Below are 16,783 nucleotides of genomic sequence, written 5' to 3'. Positions count from 1 at the left end.
TGCAGCCGAGGGACAGGTGTCGGCAGCACAGGAAATAGGGGATGCAGAGTTTCACTCATGGGAGGAGAAACCTACCCTAGACTGATGACCTGCCCCAACCATCACATGCACAGGTTTCAGGAGAGGGGCAGAAAAGATGCTGGATGGCTCATCCAAAGATGTAAACAGAAAATACATCTTTTGTAGCACATGGGAGGTCTAAATAGCCCCCGACTGGCCTGAATAACACCTACACATACTTGTCCCGGACATGCTGAAGGCATAGGACCCCAGCTATGCCGACCAGACATACCTTGTACTCAGAGGCTCAGGTAGGGAGTCTCTCCACAGGAGTACAGCTAAAAAGTATCATAATGTCAATACAGTCAGTCACTGTACAGCCAGAGTTGAGAGGGCAGTGGACACCCTCAGTCAAGAGGTAGGCACACAAAGCATATACGGTCATCAAAGCATAGTGTTGTAACTTGCCCTTTAATGAGAGATTCTTTCTGGGAATGTTAAGTACATCAGCAGCAGAATGTGGGGCCCTCAGAGGGAGAGTATCAGTTGGGGGTCTGCTGCTGGTGCGGTGTGATCTGGTGGGTGTAAATAAACCTTATCTTGGAGATGAAGAGATGAGAGCCTCGTTTTATTACTGGCTGCGACTGGCTGGCTACACTCACCGAAGAACTCAGCGGGCTTGGACTGTCAAGATCTGCGAAGACATTGATAACGTTGGCTGGTTTTCCGTTTTTTTGTTACATAAGAAGCTGCGGGACTCGAATTGTATTGGCTGTGGATCGCTTAAGTGATGGAGGATTTGAGCGAAGTTGAGCCGAAATTGTACTTTGATTCACTGTTGGACCGTGATGCTGCCGTTGAGCGCACAAGTTATGTAAATTTAAAATAAACTTACTGCGAGGCAGATTCCACTGTGAGCAGGCATTGTCTGACGCGTGGGCTGTGGCAGAGCAGAGCTCGAGTGTGTTATCAAGGCTCGAGACGAGACGCGCTGTGGAAGTGTGCGCTTTTCGTGAAGGAAAGGTGTACGCATGTACGCTTTACGTACCGACGCGAGTGAAAGACTGGACCGTGTATTCCTACACAGCGCTAACGCACAGAGCTGTGATTTGACTCCAGTGAATGTGTGACTCAGGTCTATCAAGCAAAGATGTCATCGGTTTGCGGCATATGCACGTTCGTAATAAATAAATTAAAAAAAGGGAAAGAGAAGAATCCTGGAAACGAAAAGAGTAAAAAAGAAAACTCCCTCAAGAGATAAGTTAATTATTTTAATTTATTTTGTTAGTTTAATATTAGTTTCTCACTTTCTAGCAACACCAGCAGCAATATAGTCAGTTTTTTTGATGAGTACCTAAAGGGAGTGGAGCAGACAAGGAATTTATTGACAAACTACTACTACTAAAAACTAGCATTTCAGTTAGCTTATTATTTTATCTTATTATATTAGACTATTGTTTTAGATTATTATATTAGCTGGTTTTGTTAATTTTAGTTACTTTACCTTTCAGCATGTCAACGTCCAGTAGCATGAGCCAACCACCTCAGTTTTAATGTGAGCGTGGTGAACCTATTCTTCCATGGAAGAAATGAAACCACTTTTTGATTCGTATTTCATAACCATTAGTGGCGAAACGTTCTCTGCTGCTAGGCAACAGGCAGTTTTGCTACGATAGTTTGGATCCCATACCAATTGGCAGAGGGGCTGCCGAACCTAATGATGTCTATGAAATGAGTATTACTTCTACAAACTCATTTTGGACCACCTTTGAATGTTGTCATTGAAAGACACAAATGTTTCAAGCGTGTACAGGCCAAAGGAGAAAGAGTTGGTAACTATGTAGCGCAATGGTTCCCAATCTGTGCGCCGCGGCACCCTGGTGCGCCGGCAAAACTAGCCAGGGGCGCCACTCACCATGCACAGAGTTTGGGAATCACCGGCAGCTAATTAGGGCGCCAACTGTTAGGCTCTTTTTCCTCTGGCCCAATACAGCTGTTACCAGCGTTAGCTGATAAATCTGAGAATATCGGGAGCCAGCTTAGCCTTTTACCCAGGCTGAAAAACTGTGAAACCACCACATTAGAATACCACTAATACTTGGAATAGTTTCATGTCTGACAATTTCTAAGAAGCTTTTAATTCTACACAAACAATATCACCATTCTTGAAAACAATAAAGAAAATGGAGCATTTTGTTCTGTGCCGTGTTTGGCGGACTTCCCAAAGCAAAAGATAAAGTCGTGTTGGGGGGTGTGAAATCTTTCGCTGCTCGCTATTTGCACATTACTCAAGTTGTTTAGCTCCTGTGTGTCACTTATTCAGTGAAGTTTTCTAAAGGCAGCAAATGAAGAACATACAAGGCTTCATCAAACGTCATGCGCGCAGCCCAGATACCGCTCACGCTCTGGCTAATTGAGCGCACAGATCAGCTAGGCTTCTCCCAGATTGATAGGCCCATGCAGCTGACAATGATGTACAGCAGACATGAATATTAAATCGGCTGCTTGATCTAAAATGCATTGTTCTAGAAATCTGTTTCTTGTAGTGGGGACAAAAGCTTCCAGCTATATTTACTGGGACAACAGACAACACCCACTAAGGCAGACAGAAACAATGGAAACGGTTTCAACATTTAAAATAAACATTTAAACATTTAAAAGAAAAGAAAACTAACAATATGTATGTTAATCTGCCTCAAGAGGCCTTTAAAACATGATTGACATGAAAATTCCCATTTTCAGTTATATATGTATTAGGAATTCAATTATAGTAATCATAAATACACTTGCCTTTATTAGGAGGGAGCAGAAAGCTCCAGAAGGCAAATTCTATGTACCATACACATAACATTGGCTTTCGTATAAGGCATGCATACTTATGTTTGGTACTTGTCTTTCCCAAAACTGATGTGATCGAAGATGAAGACATTTTTCCCAGGGTTTCTTTGATGAGCCTCAGAATGTGATAAGCATGACATGGATGATCGGCCAGATGTTGAATAAATGCACATATTTATTCAGGGCTTTGGCAGACTAAAGAGAAAACGACCATGGCTAATTTGGTTGCAGTAAAATCTGACCATGTTAAACTGCACGAGTCTACCTCCTTGCAGCAATCCCAGATGCACAGGTTCTCCCACAGAAAGAAATACTTTTCGCATGTATATATTACACTGCTTGGTCACAGAAATGCAAGCAACACACCTAGGTGGATGGCTATCTGAGGAGCCACGGAAAGGGGCGCTGTTGGCTTCTATTTCTTTGGCCTGTGTGCTGGACATGTACAAGACTAGACGCTAGTTCCCTGTGTTATTAGGTTTGTGGGCGTAAATACTGGGTAATGGACGTGTTTCCATGCTTTCAGGCCGTATATGATTATATAGGGACAAAGGCAGCAAAATTAGGATGTGTGTGGACTTAAGAAGCTTAAATAACTATCTGGGTTGACAGGTAGCCATTGCCAAACATTAATGAAGCTCTGGCAAAATTAGGTGGTGCATGCATTATCAGCTTGATGGCTTCATCGTCAGCTTATCATCAGATCATGCTACACGAAGACTCAAGGGAATGAACTTCTTTTGTAACACCCTTAGGTGCTTATAGATTCATCAGAATGCCATTTGGGTTGGCGAGTGCTGCTGCATGCTTTCAAAGAGTGATGAAAAATTTATTTACAGGAATTTATTCTGTCTTGTTTTTTCAGGGCGATATACTGGTTTATGGGCAGAATAGAGTCAACCATGACGAAGTATTGTTCAAAGTACTGTCTAGACTGCAAGAACGTGGTCTCACTTTAAAAAGTGAAAAATGTAAATTCAGAGTTGGGTCTGTATCCTACCTAGGACACCATTTCCAGCGAAGGTATTAGTCCAAAAATTGATCTTGCAGAGGCAATATTATAGGCACCAGCTCCATTGAACAAACATCAAGTGAAATCATTCCTTGGTTTATCTGAATATTATTCAAAGTTTGTGTACAACTTTGCTAGTGTTGTTCAATCTTTAAGATTACGGTTTAAAAAGGGTGTGGATTTTAAATGGACAGAAGATTGTGTTAATGCTTTTAACAAAGTTAAAAATGAGATTGAACACATGCCAACTTTGGGCCATTTTGATGTACTTAAAAATACTATCTTGACTACTGATGTCAGTGTACGGGGTTTGGGCGCTGTACTATCACAAATTGTTAATGGCAATGAAAAGGTAATTGCTTTTGCCTCACGCTCTTTGAAAGGAGCAGAAGAGCGTTACTCAGTAATTGAGCGCGAGGTGTTAACCTGTTCTTGGGCTATCAACCATTTCAGATTTTATTTATGGGGTTTACCATTTTTGGTTAGGACTGACCACAAGCCCCTTGGCAACATGTTTGCTTGTAGGAATGTTGAGAGTACTACTCCCAGAATTAAAAGAGGAGTTGAAGGACTCTGGGAATACAATTTCACTGTTGAGTACCTGCCTTGACTTAAAAATATTCCAGCTGATTTCCTATCGAGGATGCCTTTAGACAAAACCATTTTGGACAGTTCGGACTGTTCTGTATCTTGGGTGAAGGAATCGGCACTTAATAAAGAGGAATGGAACGTTAGCTCAGAGTGTGACAAGTCTAGGGAACCTGTTATGGAATTAGTGGTCAATGGGTGGCCTGCAATTAATGATGTTCCCAGTTGTGCTAAAGGTTTCTGAAATGTGCGTGGTGAATTGAATATTGTACAGGGGGATCTTTTTGGGGGTTAGAGATTATTTTTTTCCTCCTCAAACAAGGAGGAACTAATCAATTTGGTGCATGAAGGTCATCTCGGTCGTAGCTTAACCAAAGCGAGAGTCAGGGAATCCTACTGGTGGCCAGAGGTTGACCGACAGGTAGTAGAAGCCGTTAGGGATTGTACTATATGTGCTGGAAATGACAAAATCGAGAAAATGGAGTGCTGCACCTCTTTCACCTGTGGCAATACCTGAAAGTCCCCGGTCCAAACTTGCCATTGACGTTGTTGGACCTTTTAATATCTTTTCTCCCACTGAAAGGTTTGTGGTTGTCCTTGTTGATTACACATCTAAATGGGTTTGTGCTTGCTGCATGAGTTCGGTTGATACAAAGAATATCATTGAATTTCTTAAAGACGCATCCACGTGTGAGGGCATACCTAATATTTTAGTCTCTGATAACGGAGTGCAGTTCACTTCTCAGGAGATGATGGATTTCTTAAAGGATCTCTCCATCACTCATCACCGGACTGCTCTTTATACACCACAAGCTAGTTTATTTATATGGCGCCTGAATCGACCCCCAAAGGGGCATCACTGCGCTTCGGACAGGTGATAAAAAAAGGCTAAGACGCAAGAACAAAATCAGAAGCAAAAAAGGATGGCCTTAAGGTACTTTCTGAATTGAAGGTGGTCCGGGCATTGCCTCAAATGCAAGGGAAGCTGATTGTAATAAAGAGGGCCAAGGTGGGAGAGTGCCTTCCCGCCCAGCCTGACTTTCCTAACTCGGGGGACCACAAGAAGGTATTTGGATCCAGAGCAAAGGGACCTAGAGGGCATGTATGGCGTAAATTTCTCGGTAAGATAAGCGGGCCAAGATTGTACATGGCTTTATGAATAGTACAACAAACTTTAAACTTGACCCGCTCGCGTACTGGAAGCCAGTGAAGCGGACTAAGAAGGTGACGGGAGGCAGTCCTAGCGGGGGAGGGGGGAGGAATTAAGGACTAGTTGCGCCACGGTGTTCTGGACCACCTGCAATCTACAGAGCGAGGACTCATTGGTCGAGACCAAGAGGCCATTGCAGTAATCCAGACGGCTCAGTATGAGTGCCTGCGTCAGAGTCTTCCGAGTGGAGTCAGGAAGCAGGGGAAAGACTCAGCATAGTAAACCCAGCATATGAAAGCAGGAGCCCACTGTCTGAGCAGCATGCTCCTTTAAAGTGAGAGCCTGGTCCAGGCAAATGCCTAGGTTCTTAACAAGGGGCTTAGGGGCAGGGGGAACGCTGAGGTACACCAGCCACCATTTGGGAGTCCACAATAATAAACCATCCCCAAAGAGGAAGATCTCGGTATTCCGAACATTAAATTGGAGGAAATTACATATCATCCAATTTGAAATAGCACTCATACAAGAAGAGAAGGCAGACTGCACAGATGGAGTGAATTTGTCAAAAGGAAATAGCAGCTGCGCATCGTCTGCGTAAGAAATGGGAGTGAAACCACAAGTCCTAAGGAGCAACATAGATATTAAACAAAGTGGAGTTCAGGCAGGAGCCCTGAGGTACTGCCTTGGTCACTTCCATAGACGCCGAGCGATAACAGCCAAGATTGACAGTCTGGGAACGAAAGGATAAAAAACTCGTCATCCACTGGAGGGCAGAGTCTCTGAGTCCAATCTCCTCCAGTCTCCTGAGCAATATCTGATGCGAAACCATGTTGAACGCGCAGAAAGGTCGAGCAGCACCAAAACCGTACATTGACCCCTGTCTAAGGTCATCCTGATGTTACCTGTGACCGCTAGCAGGGCTGATTCTGTGCTGTATTTGGGCCTGAAGCCTGACTGGGAATGGCGAATGGCTTAGTAGAGAGAATGAATAGGCTTGTAAGAGCTTCTGTCCAAACTGCTGTGGAGACAAGATCGCCCCTAAAGTGCATTCTTAGAGAAAAATGATGGGCGCATAGAGATACTCCAAACAGTGTGACTGGTTGCTCGCCGTTTAAAAAAATTCTAGGGTAGAGCAGCCGGTTCAAAACTCAATCCAGTGTGGTTGAGTGTAAAAGACAGGAGCAGCGTAGTGAATAATTGGAGAGTGAAAAGGTATCAAGAGAATTATAAACGAAGATGTGATGCCAAGATGGATGTACGCAAGTGTGTTTGGAAGGTGGGTGATCTGGTTTTTGTTTAAAAAGCGGTGTGGTCTCCAAAAGGTGAAACTAAATTTTTTGGTCCCAAACGCATCATCAAGGTTATGAGAAATGGGGTCATGCTCAGCGGTGGTGACGTTTGGAGCATGTCCCATTTGTCAAAATGGGAAAGAGAATGGTAATGTGCGGCCCCAGCCCCAGGCTAATCATTTCCAGTGTAGTAATGGAAAGAGTCAAGTGGATTTGTTTGGTCGCAATAATGGAGCAAGGAGGTCACCATTATATCTGCAGGATGACATTCTTAAGTAATGGTGTCATTTTTTGCTTGAGCTCTTTTAGGTTTGCTTTTCATTGTTACTGATGATATTTTTTCAAAAAGAAAAATTGATGGACAGAATGCAGAACAATGTCATACATTCACCCCAGTACAGAGATCTGGGCCTAAAGCCATCGTTTTTTTTGCTCACCATGCCATTCCAGTTTGGACCCAGCCCTATGCAAATCAGTCTTGACCCTGCGCCCAATGGGAACAGTCCAGCCCGAACTGCCAAGCCAGGTCCTCCCTGGAATGGAAACAAGCATCCTAGGACTGGTTTCGGGCTTTCAGCCCTCTTCAGCCAGGATAGCTTGACTCCAGTGGCATGGAGAGCACAGGAACCAGGTCGGAGCATACCCGTCCCACGCAGGGTGACAAATGCAAAAAGAACAATTGATTGACAGAATGCAGAACAATGTCATACATTCACAGTGAGCCCGGGACGTGGGTCCCGGGCTCACTGTGCCACTGGATTCAAGCTATCCTGGCTGAAGAGGGGTGAAACCCCGAAACCGGTCCTAGGATGCTTGTTTCCGGTCCAGGGAGGACCTGGCATGGTAGTTCGGGCTGGACTGTTCCCATAAGGCGCAGGCACCTTTTCCTTGTGATGAGATCTTTTCTTGAAAGCGAATGGGGCTTAAACATTGTGAACAGCTTTAGTAGAAGTATCATAAATGCGTGCAGCAAGGGGAAGTTAACAAAAAAAAGTTCCACTTAGAAGCAAATCAACACAGTAATTCGGTGATGGGAAGTGATGAGTCCCATTTTAAGATATATTAAATACAAGCAAGAGATTTGCAGGCGAAACCTAAGAAAAGGGGGGGGGGGGGGAAGAAAAAAATAGTTGGGGGTAAAGTAATCTGATGTGGCAGGAGGAGTTGGCTGTCTCAAGTACTGGGATGAGTTTCACAGGTGAGGTAAAACTGAATGAGCCCAGGCAGGTGGTGACAGTTGAGATGGGTGTACGTGGGTAGAAGACTGAAAGTGATAACACTGTAGAGGTTTTACAGGAACAATACCAAGTCATTAATATTGGGAAAACCGGGTGCAAGGGAGCACAAGTATTAAGAAGAGAGACCTTGCGGTATAGTTTCTGGCTGAGAGAAGGGATGATATCTTGGTAAGACGCAGCCCCATATTACAGTTACATTATGTAGCACTTCAGGAAAATACTTAGGCACTGCAGCACAATTACGGATGCTACTAAGTGGAAGTGATGGGGATGGATAAGCATGCTTCTCTCATATGGCCTATCTTGGTTGTGTACAATATTGTGTGCGAGGACAAGAATGTAACATTATCGTGCTGTGGCGCCTCTGGGTTTTATTTATTTACTTTAGTTATTACGTTTTATATAGCGAGAACTTGAGCCTACAAGGGTATCAGAGCGCTTTACAAATGGTTCAATAGTAGAGAACAGACAACCAAGAAACAAATGCTGACAATATCCGTTGCAAATCGTGAGTAGGGCGGTGAGTTAGAAACCAGGACTTAGACGGTGAGCACAAACCCTGGTTTGAGAACTGCATCATATCAGTATCCAGAAAATGAGTCAGTGGGTTGAGGGTAGGGGTTTGTTCATTAAAAGCAGTTTGACTTCTTTTATGAATGCAGTGAGTGAAGGTTTCAGTCTGATTTCAGAGGGTAGGGAGTTCCAGATTCTAGGGGCTAATCTGGAGATGGCTCGGTTGTAGGTTCTTTTTCACAAAATGTTGAGGTTTCAACAGCAAGATGCTGGTGCGTTTAGACGATCTGCCACCGCCAGACAATTCCAGTTTATAAGCCAGGTACTTCAGTGTGCTGAAGTGTAGGGCTTTATGGGTCATGCAAGCAATTTTCTTCTGTATCCTTGCCTCATAAGGGAGCCAGTTTAGTACCTTCAGATCTGGAGTGATGTGGTTGTCTCTTTTGGATCCAGTGATGAGCCTTTCAGCAGAGTTAAGGGAAGCCCTTAGTGGAGCCAACTTGGATCACGGCAGACCACATAGGGTAGCACTAACATAGACTAACCTGGGGATCTCTAGAGCTTGCACAGCTGGTTTAAGGTCGAAGGAGAGGCAAGATTTTATTTTCCGTAGAATGCTCATTTGAAAGTTTGCTCCTCTGGTGGCTGAGCTGATGTGTTCCTGCATGTTGAGATTCTTGTCAAGTGTAATTCCCAGTGATCTAGTGGAATCTATAATGTGTGGAAGGCAGTTGAAGGCTGTTAAATGTTTTATCCAATCTTCAATGTCGAGCGCGCGTTTTGGTTGGGCAATTCAGAGGGATTCTGTTCTGAGTGAGTTAGAGGTGGTTTCTGTTTAGCAAGTTTGGGGGTTTTAACACAATTGTGTTTAGTAGACTGATATATCTTCAGGGGAGGAGATTTCAAAGTATAGTTTGGTGTCATCTGCATACATGTGGTATTGTACTATGGAAAATTTCCAATGTACAAGGGCTGTTGCAGATTTGGTTAAATTTAAGGTCCACTAGGAAAGCTTTTAGGCTGGTAACTGAGGGGCCATTTGGCTCGTTCAAATGAAGGTTGAAATCTCAGAGGAAGATCAGGGAGCAGTGTTGTCCTATGTCGGTAGTGATGATTTCCATGATTTGTTTGGTGAATGAGAGGTTGTCACATGGAAATGAAATGAAATGAATGAATGAATGAAATGAAATGAAATGAAATGAAAGGGGATTTATAAAGCGCGACTGCTGCCCTAAGGCGTCCAAGCGCTGAGTAGAAAAACCGGAGGGAGGTAGAGCACGTTACTCGCAATGTTTAGGCAAGAGGATAGCTCAACTGTTTATAACCGATTCACAACGAGGTTATCGTGGTGTATGCAGGCAATGCCTCCACCCAGTCGGTTAGGTCTGTCTGATGTTATAATCTCATAGCTAAGTGGGACTAATATGTCTAGGATTGGTGCAGGAGTCATTTAGCCCAGTTTCTGGTGGAATAAGAGGTCAAGCTCTTGCACAAGGATCAGGTCAGTGATCTCCACTGTGTGTTTCATGGCCGACCTGCAATTTAGAAGCATGCATTTCAGGTGTGGTTTGGTTTTCGCTGAGGTTGTCTCTACAGTTGAACCTAAGTTCTCTGTGTGGGTTCGAGGCAATTGTTAGGATCGGAGCAAGGTTGTCTGGAATTTCGTGGTGTGCAGGATTATATGGGAGAAGGGAGTTTATGTCATTGTCCAAAAGCGGATCCTTAAGACTGACAGGCCCTGTGGAGGCGCTGCGGTAGGGTATAGATCGCAATCTTGTGAGAGGGGGTGGTGAGATGGTTGCCAACCTGTTCTAAGGAGTGCTTGATGGCAGTTCTGAGTGGTATATGTTTTGTTATGAGTGGATGTGCCTATTACTTTCTGGAGTCCTTTTGGGCCATCTGTTATTGGCCAGTTCTGATGTGATATTTATTAGGCTCTGTAGGACAGACTTGACAGGGCTCAAAAAATCCGAAAAATTGTACTAGTCCTGCAGGTCTAGTCCCTTTGAAAATCCCCTTGACCTCACTGCAACCTACTTGACCTCCATCTCTGAAAACGGAGCAAAAGTGACAAGATAACAAGATTTAAAGGCATCTTTATTGCTCATTCCCTTTGTGAGCAATAAAAATGCCTTTAAATCTTGTTATCTTGTCACTTTTGCTCCGTTTTTAAAGACAGAGGACAAAAGTTAGTTTTTCTTCCTACTCGCCAGAAAGGGCGAGTAGGACCTAAAAATAGCTCGTCCTCATCAATTCTCCCTCGCAAATGCGAGCGGGCGAGTGGATTTGTCGAGCCCTGCTTGAGTTAATGTAGGTCTTGAGTAATTTTGTCAAGCCTAGATTCTATCGAGGTGTGGGAGCAGGTAGTCGTGGTTTGTGTCAGAGGGCTATAAGGTGGGGGGGGCTCTGGATTGTGTAGTTGGGTTGGGGCTGGTCTGAGAGAGATGGTGGGGGGTATGGTTGGAGAAGGTTTTAGGCTTTGATTCGGAGATTGGGTGTGGGGTCCGGGTGGTGAAGATACTTTAGTCATTGTGTGACTCGTGTCCTTGTTGCAGCATTAACGCGTGGGCGCGTATTGGTTTGGTGATAAGGTGGGAATTACTCTGCTCCATCAGGAGATGTGGCAGAGTTGGTATTGTGTGGTCCGTTTAAAGTGGCTACGATATGCAAGGACACTATTTATGTCGCCTGCAGATCGCAAGTAAATCTAGGATGATCTTGAGGGGGATGAGTACTTAATAGATACTACATGTTTGATGATAGGGAAGAATTTGTTTAAAAGATCTAGGTTGCGGTCTGATGACAGGAAGGATAATCCCATTGTTATAAATGGAGATGGTTATTTTTGCATTGAAGGCGGGTAAAGGAGGTACGGATAGTCTTAGGCTATGTGAGATTTCCCTGGACGTAGAGATCAAGAGCATCGAGTAGAGGGCATTCCTCCCTAGAGCTTTTTTGTGTTTAAGATGAGATCATTTATTACGTTTCCTTTAGATGCGCAGGAGTAGGGGTCAGAAATTAGGGTTTCTTGGTGCAGATTGAGAAATCTGTGTTTGAAGTTCTTGGAGGCATTTTTTGTTAGATTAGGCGGGTATTCAATTTTATAGCCATTGCAGCTATCAAATTCTAGGTTGGTGCATACAGTGAAACAGAATTCACATCTGATAGAGAGCTGGAAGCAAATGGACGGATCAAAGAGATAGGTTTGAATGGTGCATAGCAACATACTATGGGAACCAGGAAAACGTCAGATAACGCATTAGATTAAAATCAGTTTATGGTCTGGAAAGTACTATAGTCATTGCTGTACAGAGGACAGGAAACATGATTCTCAGAATGGTAGTGCGGACCGTCCTGGGGTGAGAGAAGTACCACTAGGCAGGTCCGAGTGTATAGGAAATGGGTAGGAGATAGGAGATGATCTTGGTCTGAGTAATAAGGGGATTCTGAAAAACAGTTCGGCTTCAGTAAGATAAACTGGAGCTGATACCAAAGCCTAAGCTTTTACTGTGAGAATTGACATAAAGTGTGCAACTGCACTGTGGCCTATGTTGGAAGTGTTAAGGTGAGGAGTGTGTATGGGAATGACTGCTCAACTTTGGGCATAGCACGCAAGCAACCAGCGCCTATGCAAGGGTGTGGGAAAAGGGTATGAGAATAAAAACGTGCAAGTGGATACCCACCATTTTTGGAGTCGTTTGCCAAAATTTAAAAACACATTGACTTTTGGGCATAGGAAGTCTCCAGAACTGAAAAGTGCTAGCTACCCTTACAGGGTTAAGTTTGCATCAACTAAAATATATACTTTGGTGTCTATGGACACCAAACCACAGTAATGTTCAGAATACTACCATTCAGAGTATGCGTTGTGGACTTTTACAGGTGCAGGAAAGGAGAAGCCATAATGCAACAGCTCTCTGGAGTCCAAACAGAAATAGCGGCGGACAAACCCATGGGAATAGTTATTGTACAACTAGAAATACGAGATTCTTTGAACAGCACACTTCAGAATATCAGAGGAGAAAGGCAACACATGATCAGACATCACATGTATAAGGGTCTTTCAAGCACACAAAAGAGTAGTCATGGAGCAAGCCAAGGAAACAAGACTGATGTAAGGAATGATCAGATGCTTCACATATAAAGGTCTGTGAGATCCACACAGGTGCAGCAATAGCGCAACCCAATGGAATTGGACAAACCTAAGGAACAAATGTTATTGTAACTAAGGTATCACTGCAAAAACAGAGGTATTCCTGGGTTTACCACATAAGCCAACAATTTCTGAAAACAACTGTTGCTACCCTTCTTTGCACTTTAATGTACTTTGTTTGAACGCACCTGCAACATATACCAATACTAAAATGATCAAATACAACAGCTTCCTTCATTTTTGAATGATAGTTTTCCACAAACAGTACACCAGTAAAAAAACATAAGTATTAATCTTACCCAAAAACTAATACTTCATAAAGCTATATAACAGGACCAACAATGCAGGTACATTTAACTATTCAGCATTCAGAACTAAACTCTTTATGACATGCTGAGTTTGTGCTTTCATAAATGCAGTTCATTCCTGGCCTCTCTTCAAGGTAACCACTTTAGATAAGGATGTTGTATATTTGCATAGAGCTCTGGTATTTTCATTTACATGCTGTATACCATCATTTAAAGTAAAATAGAGTCCTGGTCCACTGCTTCTACTTTTAAGGTAATCTTTTCTTATGTATACTCAGTTATACAAAGTATATTTTCCTGAGAACCAAGGACTCAAAACACGGACCATAACATACAAGAGTTCTAAACCATACCCTGAAATGTTGGCCATGGAGCTAAGTGCATCATATCCTTGAGCGATGGTGACCCGGGGTACCTGGTCCATGGCCAGGACAGTGCTTCGATGTTCAGCCAGTTTATTCAGCAGCTCCGGGTTCTGAGCTGGATAGATGAAACTAATAAGCGTAGCTGCAGGTTTCAAAAGGTCTGCCTCATGAGCTCCTAGTGCAGGGTTCAATATGGGCGCTCTCACCTGTGGAATCGAGACAAAGAACGCTGATAAGGCATGGTAAATTATACGCCCACATTTCAGAAGCCCTTTCCAATATTTCCAAATAATGATGTTCTTATTTTAAACCACTTATAGCTTTGTGTGGTTGGTTAAACATCTGTACCATTTGCATACATTAAAAATGCTTTTAGGCATTTCTGAAATGGCTGAATAAAATTAACACCTGAACTACATAAAAATTACCCCAATATAGAAATGGATGAGCATCAACTCTATTCCACTGAAATAAGAATATTTTGCATACATACATTTATGCATGGGCTCCATTTTCATTCGTACTAAAAAGGATCTTCATATTGCTTACCATAAATTTTGTAGGTTATTTACTGAAGCCAGTTCAGATTGAAACATGTATTCCTCCAATACTAGAACTTAAGCTTATAACCCGATATACAGCATAAGATCGGTACAACACTCAAAATAATAATACTTGGTAAATATGCTAGAATCCCTCAGGATATATGCCCTGGCTGCTCTTGCCATGCCTTTACTGTCGCTTAGAAGTGCCACCATAAACATTAAATAGCCGTCCAACACTGCTGCCTTACTATGAAATCACAATTATCAACGTAGGAATAAATAATAGATCGATCTACTTTCAATCAGCTTCTTGAAAGATGTAGACAGATTTCACATAGTGGCAACTAAAGCCCAGGGATTAAAGAATCCTGCTTTCAAAATAACAGTAAGGCAGAGGGCAGAGCATCTACCACTTATTCTAGACTTGCATTTCTGCACACACACGTGCTCGAGTGATGCTTACATAGCCAATCTACACCTAAATGTCTTGCTGGACCTATGATCTATAGAAGAAAGGGGCAAGTTAACACCACCAAAGACCAGACGAAGATGCAAGGAAATTGCGGAGCTCTAAAAAACGCAACAGTGATTAGCCATGGTAAGGTCAGGCGAGAGGGACATTATGAAAATGGCTAGCAGGCTGGCTAAATGAAAAAAATAAGCTGCTCAACCCAGTTACACAATTACAGCAACAGGGCGGGCTACACAAAATAGTACAGTGTCTACCAATACCTACTCAGATGCAAAATTCAAATAGCACTCCTCCAGGAGACACATCTGACTGCCCCTGATCTAGCGGCAATGCACAAGCGCAGAAGGGGCACACTGGGAGAAACTACATATTCTAGATATGCCAGGGGAATGCTTATATGGGTGGCACCGGGATACCGATCATGCACCAAAAGCTAAGTGATACTATTTCAATGCACTTGCGCATCATAAACTTATGGCAATGGCATTGCTAAGGGGCGCCCTCGGTGAGATAAATACAGCTTTATACGTACTCAAACCTATGTGAGCATTCCAACCCTACTCCAAGTTCAATACCCTATATACACAGTTATCGTCACATGAACAGCTTAACCAATCTGCATCGAATTGACTCTTAAACATAACATGCTCTGCAAAATGAATAAATACTTCAGATGTATTGGTTATGGAAAGCACAGTATTATAAGCAACCATGTGTTAAAACATTATGTCGAAAACAACTACTGAAACCTCAATGTTGTATTCACGTATCTGGATGTCCAGAGACGCACAACATCTACTGTCGCTGCATGTTGCAGAAATGATGAAACAACTGCTCATGTAAATGTTTACTAAAAACCAATAAAAACATTTAAAAAATGAAAAAATAAAAAATGGGTGGCACCGGGAGTGTCCCTTGATGTATCATATACCAAAATTGACAGAGCGGAGATACGTGGTTTTGGGATGGTTGTTGGATGGCCTCCCATTTTCCCTTGTGTCGCTTTACGCACCTGACTCCAGCCAGGCACGTTTCCTACACTCCCTAACTCTGATGCTCTTACACGATGCCTTAGCATCGAGCTACTGGGGTGGGTACTTTAACTGTATACCGAAGTCAGACCTTGTCCGCTCACGTTCACCACTACACAGGGCAAAATCAATCTACCTTACTCAACACCTGGTGCAATGGGCCGCCAACACACAGGGGCTGAACGCCTGGCACAGCCTGCATCCCCTGTCCAAGGAATATTCCTTCTACTTCGGTCTTCATGACCTGCATACCAGGACTGATCTCTTTTTCTGTAGCTCAGAGGCACTGTCTAAGGTAATTCATGCTGAATACCTCAGATGCACCCTTTCGAATCACTGCCCCCTGCAGCTCCAGTTGTGCTGGGGTAGAAGTCGACCATGTATGCCTACCTGGCGCCTTCCCTCAGACGTGCTACGGGACACTGCATTTTGCTCCGACCTCTCGGATAACATCACATCATAATTCCAGGAAAACTAAGTTTCAGTCTTGAGTACGGATACTGAATGGGACGCATTAAAGGCTGTGCTCTGTGGCCACACCATTAAGGTGGTATACGGGGCCAAGCTGACCCTCCGTAGAGCACTACATACTCTAGAAACTGATATATAGCGTTACAAACAGTACTAACACACGGACCACTCGGTTGTAGCTCTGCTGACCCAGCCCAGACTAGCACTAGAGAAGACCCCTCGGTTGTAGCTCTGCTGAGCCAGCCCAGACTAGCACTAGAGAAGATGGGTGTACTAGACTACAGGGAAGACTTTGCAAGAAAGGATGCAGAGGGCGACAAAGCAGGTAGGCTTCTGGCGTGGTTCATTCATTTGGACTCGCCTAGGAGCCCATTAACTATCGTTAGAGATGGAACTGGTCTTATCCTTAATTCTTAGGATTGTATAAATGCCACTTTGAGCCTACTATAGTAACTTATATTGGGCTCCACATGGAGTTGACACGGCATCGATTCCATCCTTCCTGGATGGCATACCTCTCCCGCGCATATAAGCGCCACAGCGTGCAGATTCGGAGGTTCCCCTTACAGAAGGCGAAATCTGTGATGCAATTAAACAGATGGCACGCAGTAAGACTCCTGGCCGCTGGAGTTTTATTCCACTTTCCAGTCGCAACTTGTCTCTCGTCTGCTTAAGGTCCTGGTCACAGCTTACGCCAAGGGCATACTCTCCTCTACTTTCCGGGAAGCAGTGTTAGTAGTACTACCCTAGCTTCACGGAGACCCATTGCTTCTAGGGTCATAACACCCAAAGTCACTACTTAATTCTGAC

The 16,783-nt window shown here is 43.6% G+C and overlaps 1 protein-coding gene across 2 annotated transcripts in view; it reads right to left on the bottom strand.

The window, feature by feature from the left end:
- NNT (nicotinamide nucleotide transhydrogenase) overlaps positions 1 to 16,783 on the bottom strand; it is a 391,279-nt gene that overhangs the window by 341,940 nt on the left and 32,556 nt on the right. For both annotated transcript variants that reach the window (XM_085631219.1, XM_085631218.1), the window contains exon 4: positions 13,443 to 13,660. In XM_085631219.1, the coding sequence (XP_085487345.1) occupies positions 13,443 to 13,660 (218 nt within the window). The remainder of the gene's footprint in view (positions 1 to 13,442; positions 13,661 to 16,783) is intronic.

This window comes from Triturus cristatus, chromosome 2_1 (assembly GCF_964204655.1).
Source record: "Triturus cristatus chromosome 2_1, aTriCri1.1, whole genome shotgun sequence".
Classification (NCBI taxonomy): domain Eukaryota; kingdom Metazoa; phylum Chordata; class Amphibia; order Caudata; family Salamandridae; genus Triturus; species Triturus cristatus.
The sequence above is the reverse complement of the archived record's forward strand: the minus strand, read 5'-3'. Positions and strand labels throughout refer to the sequence as shown.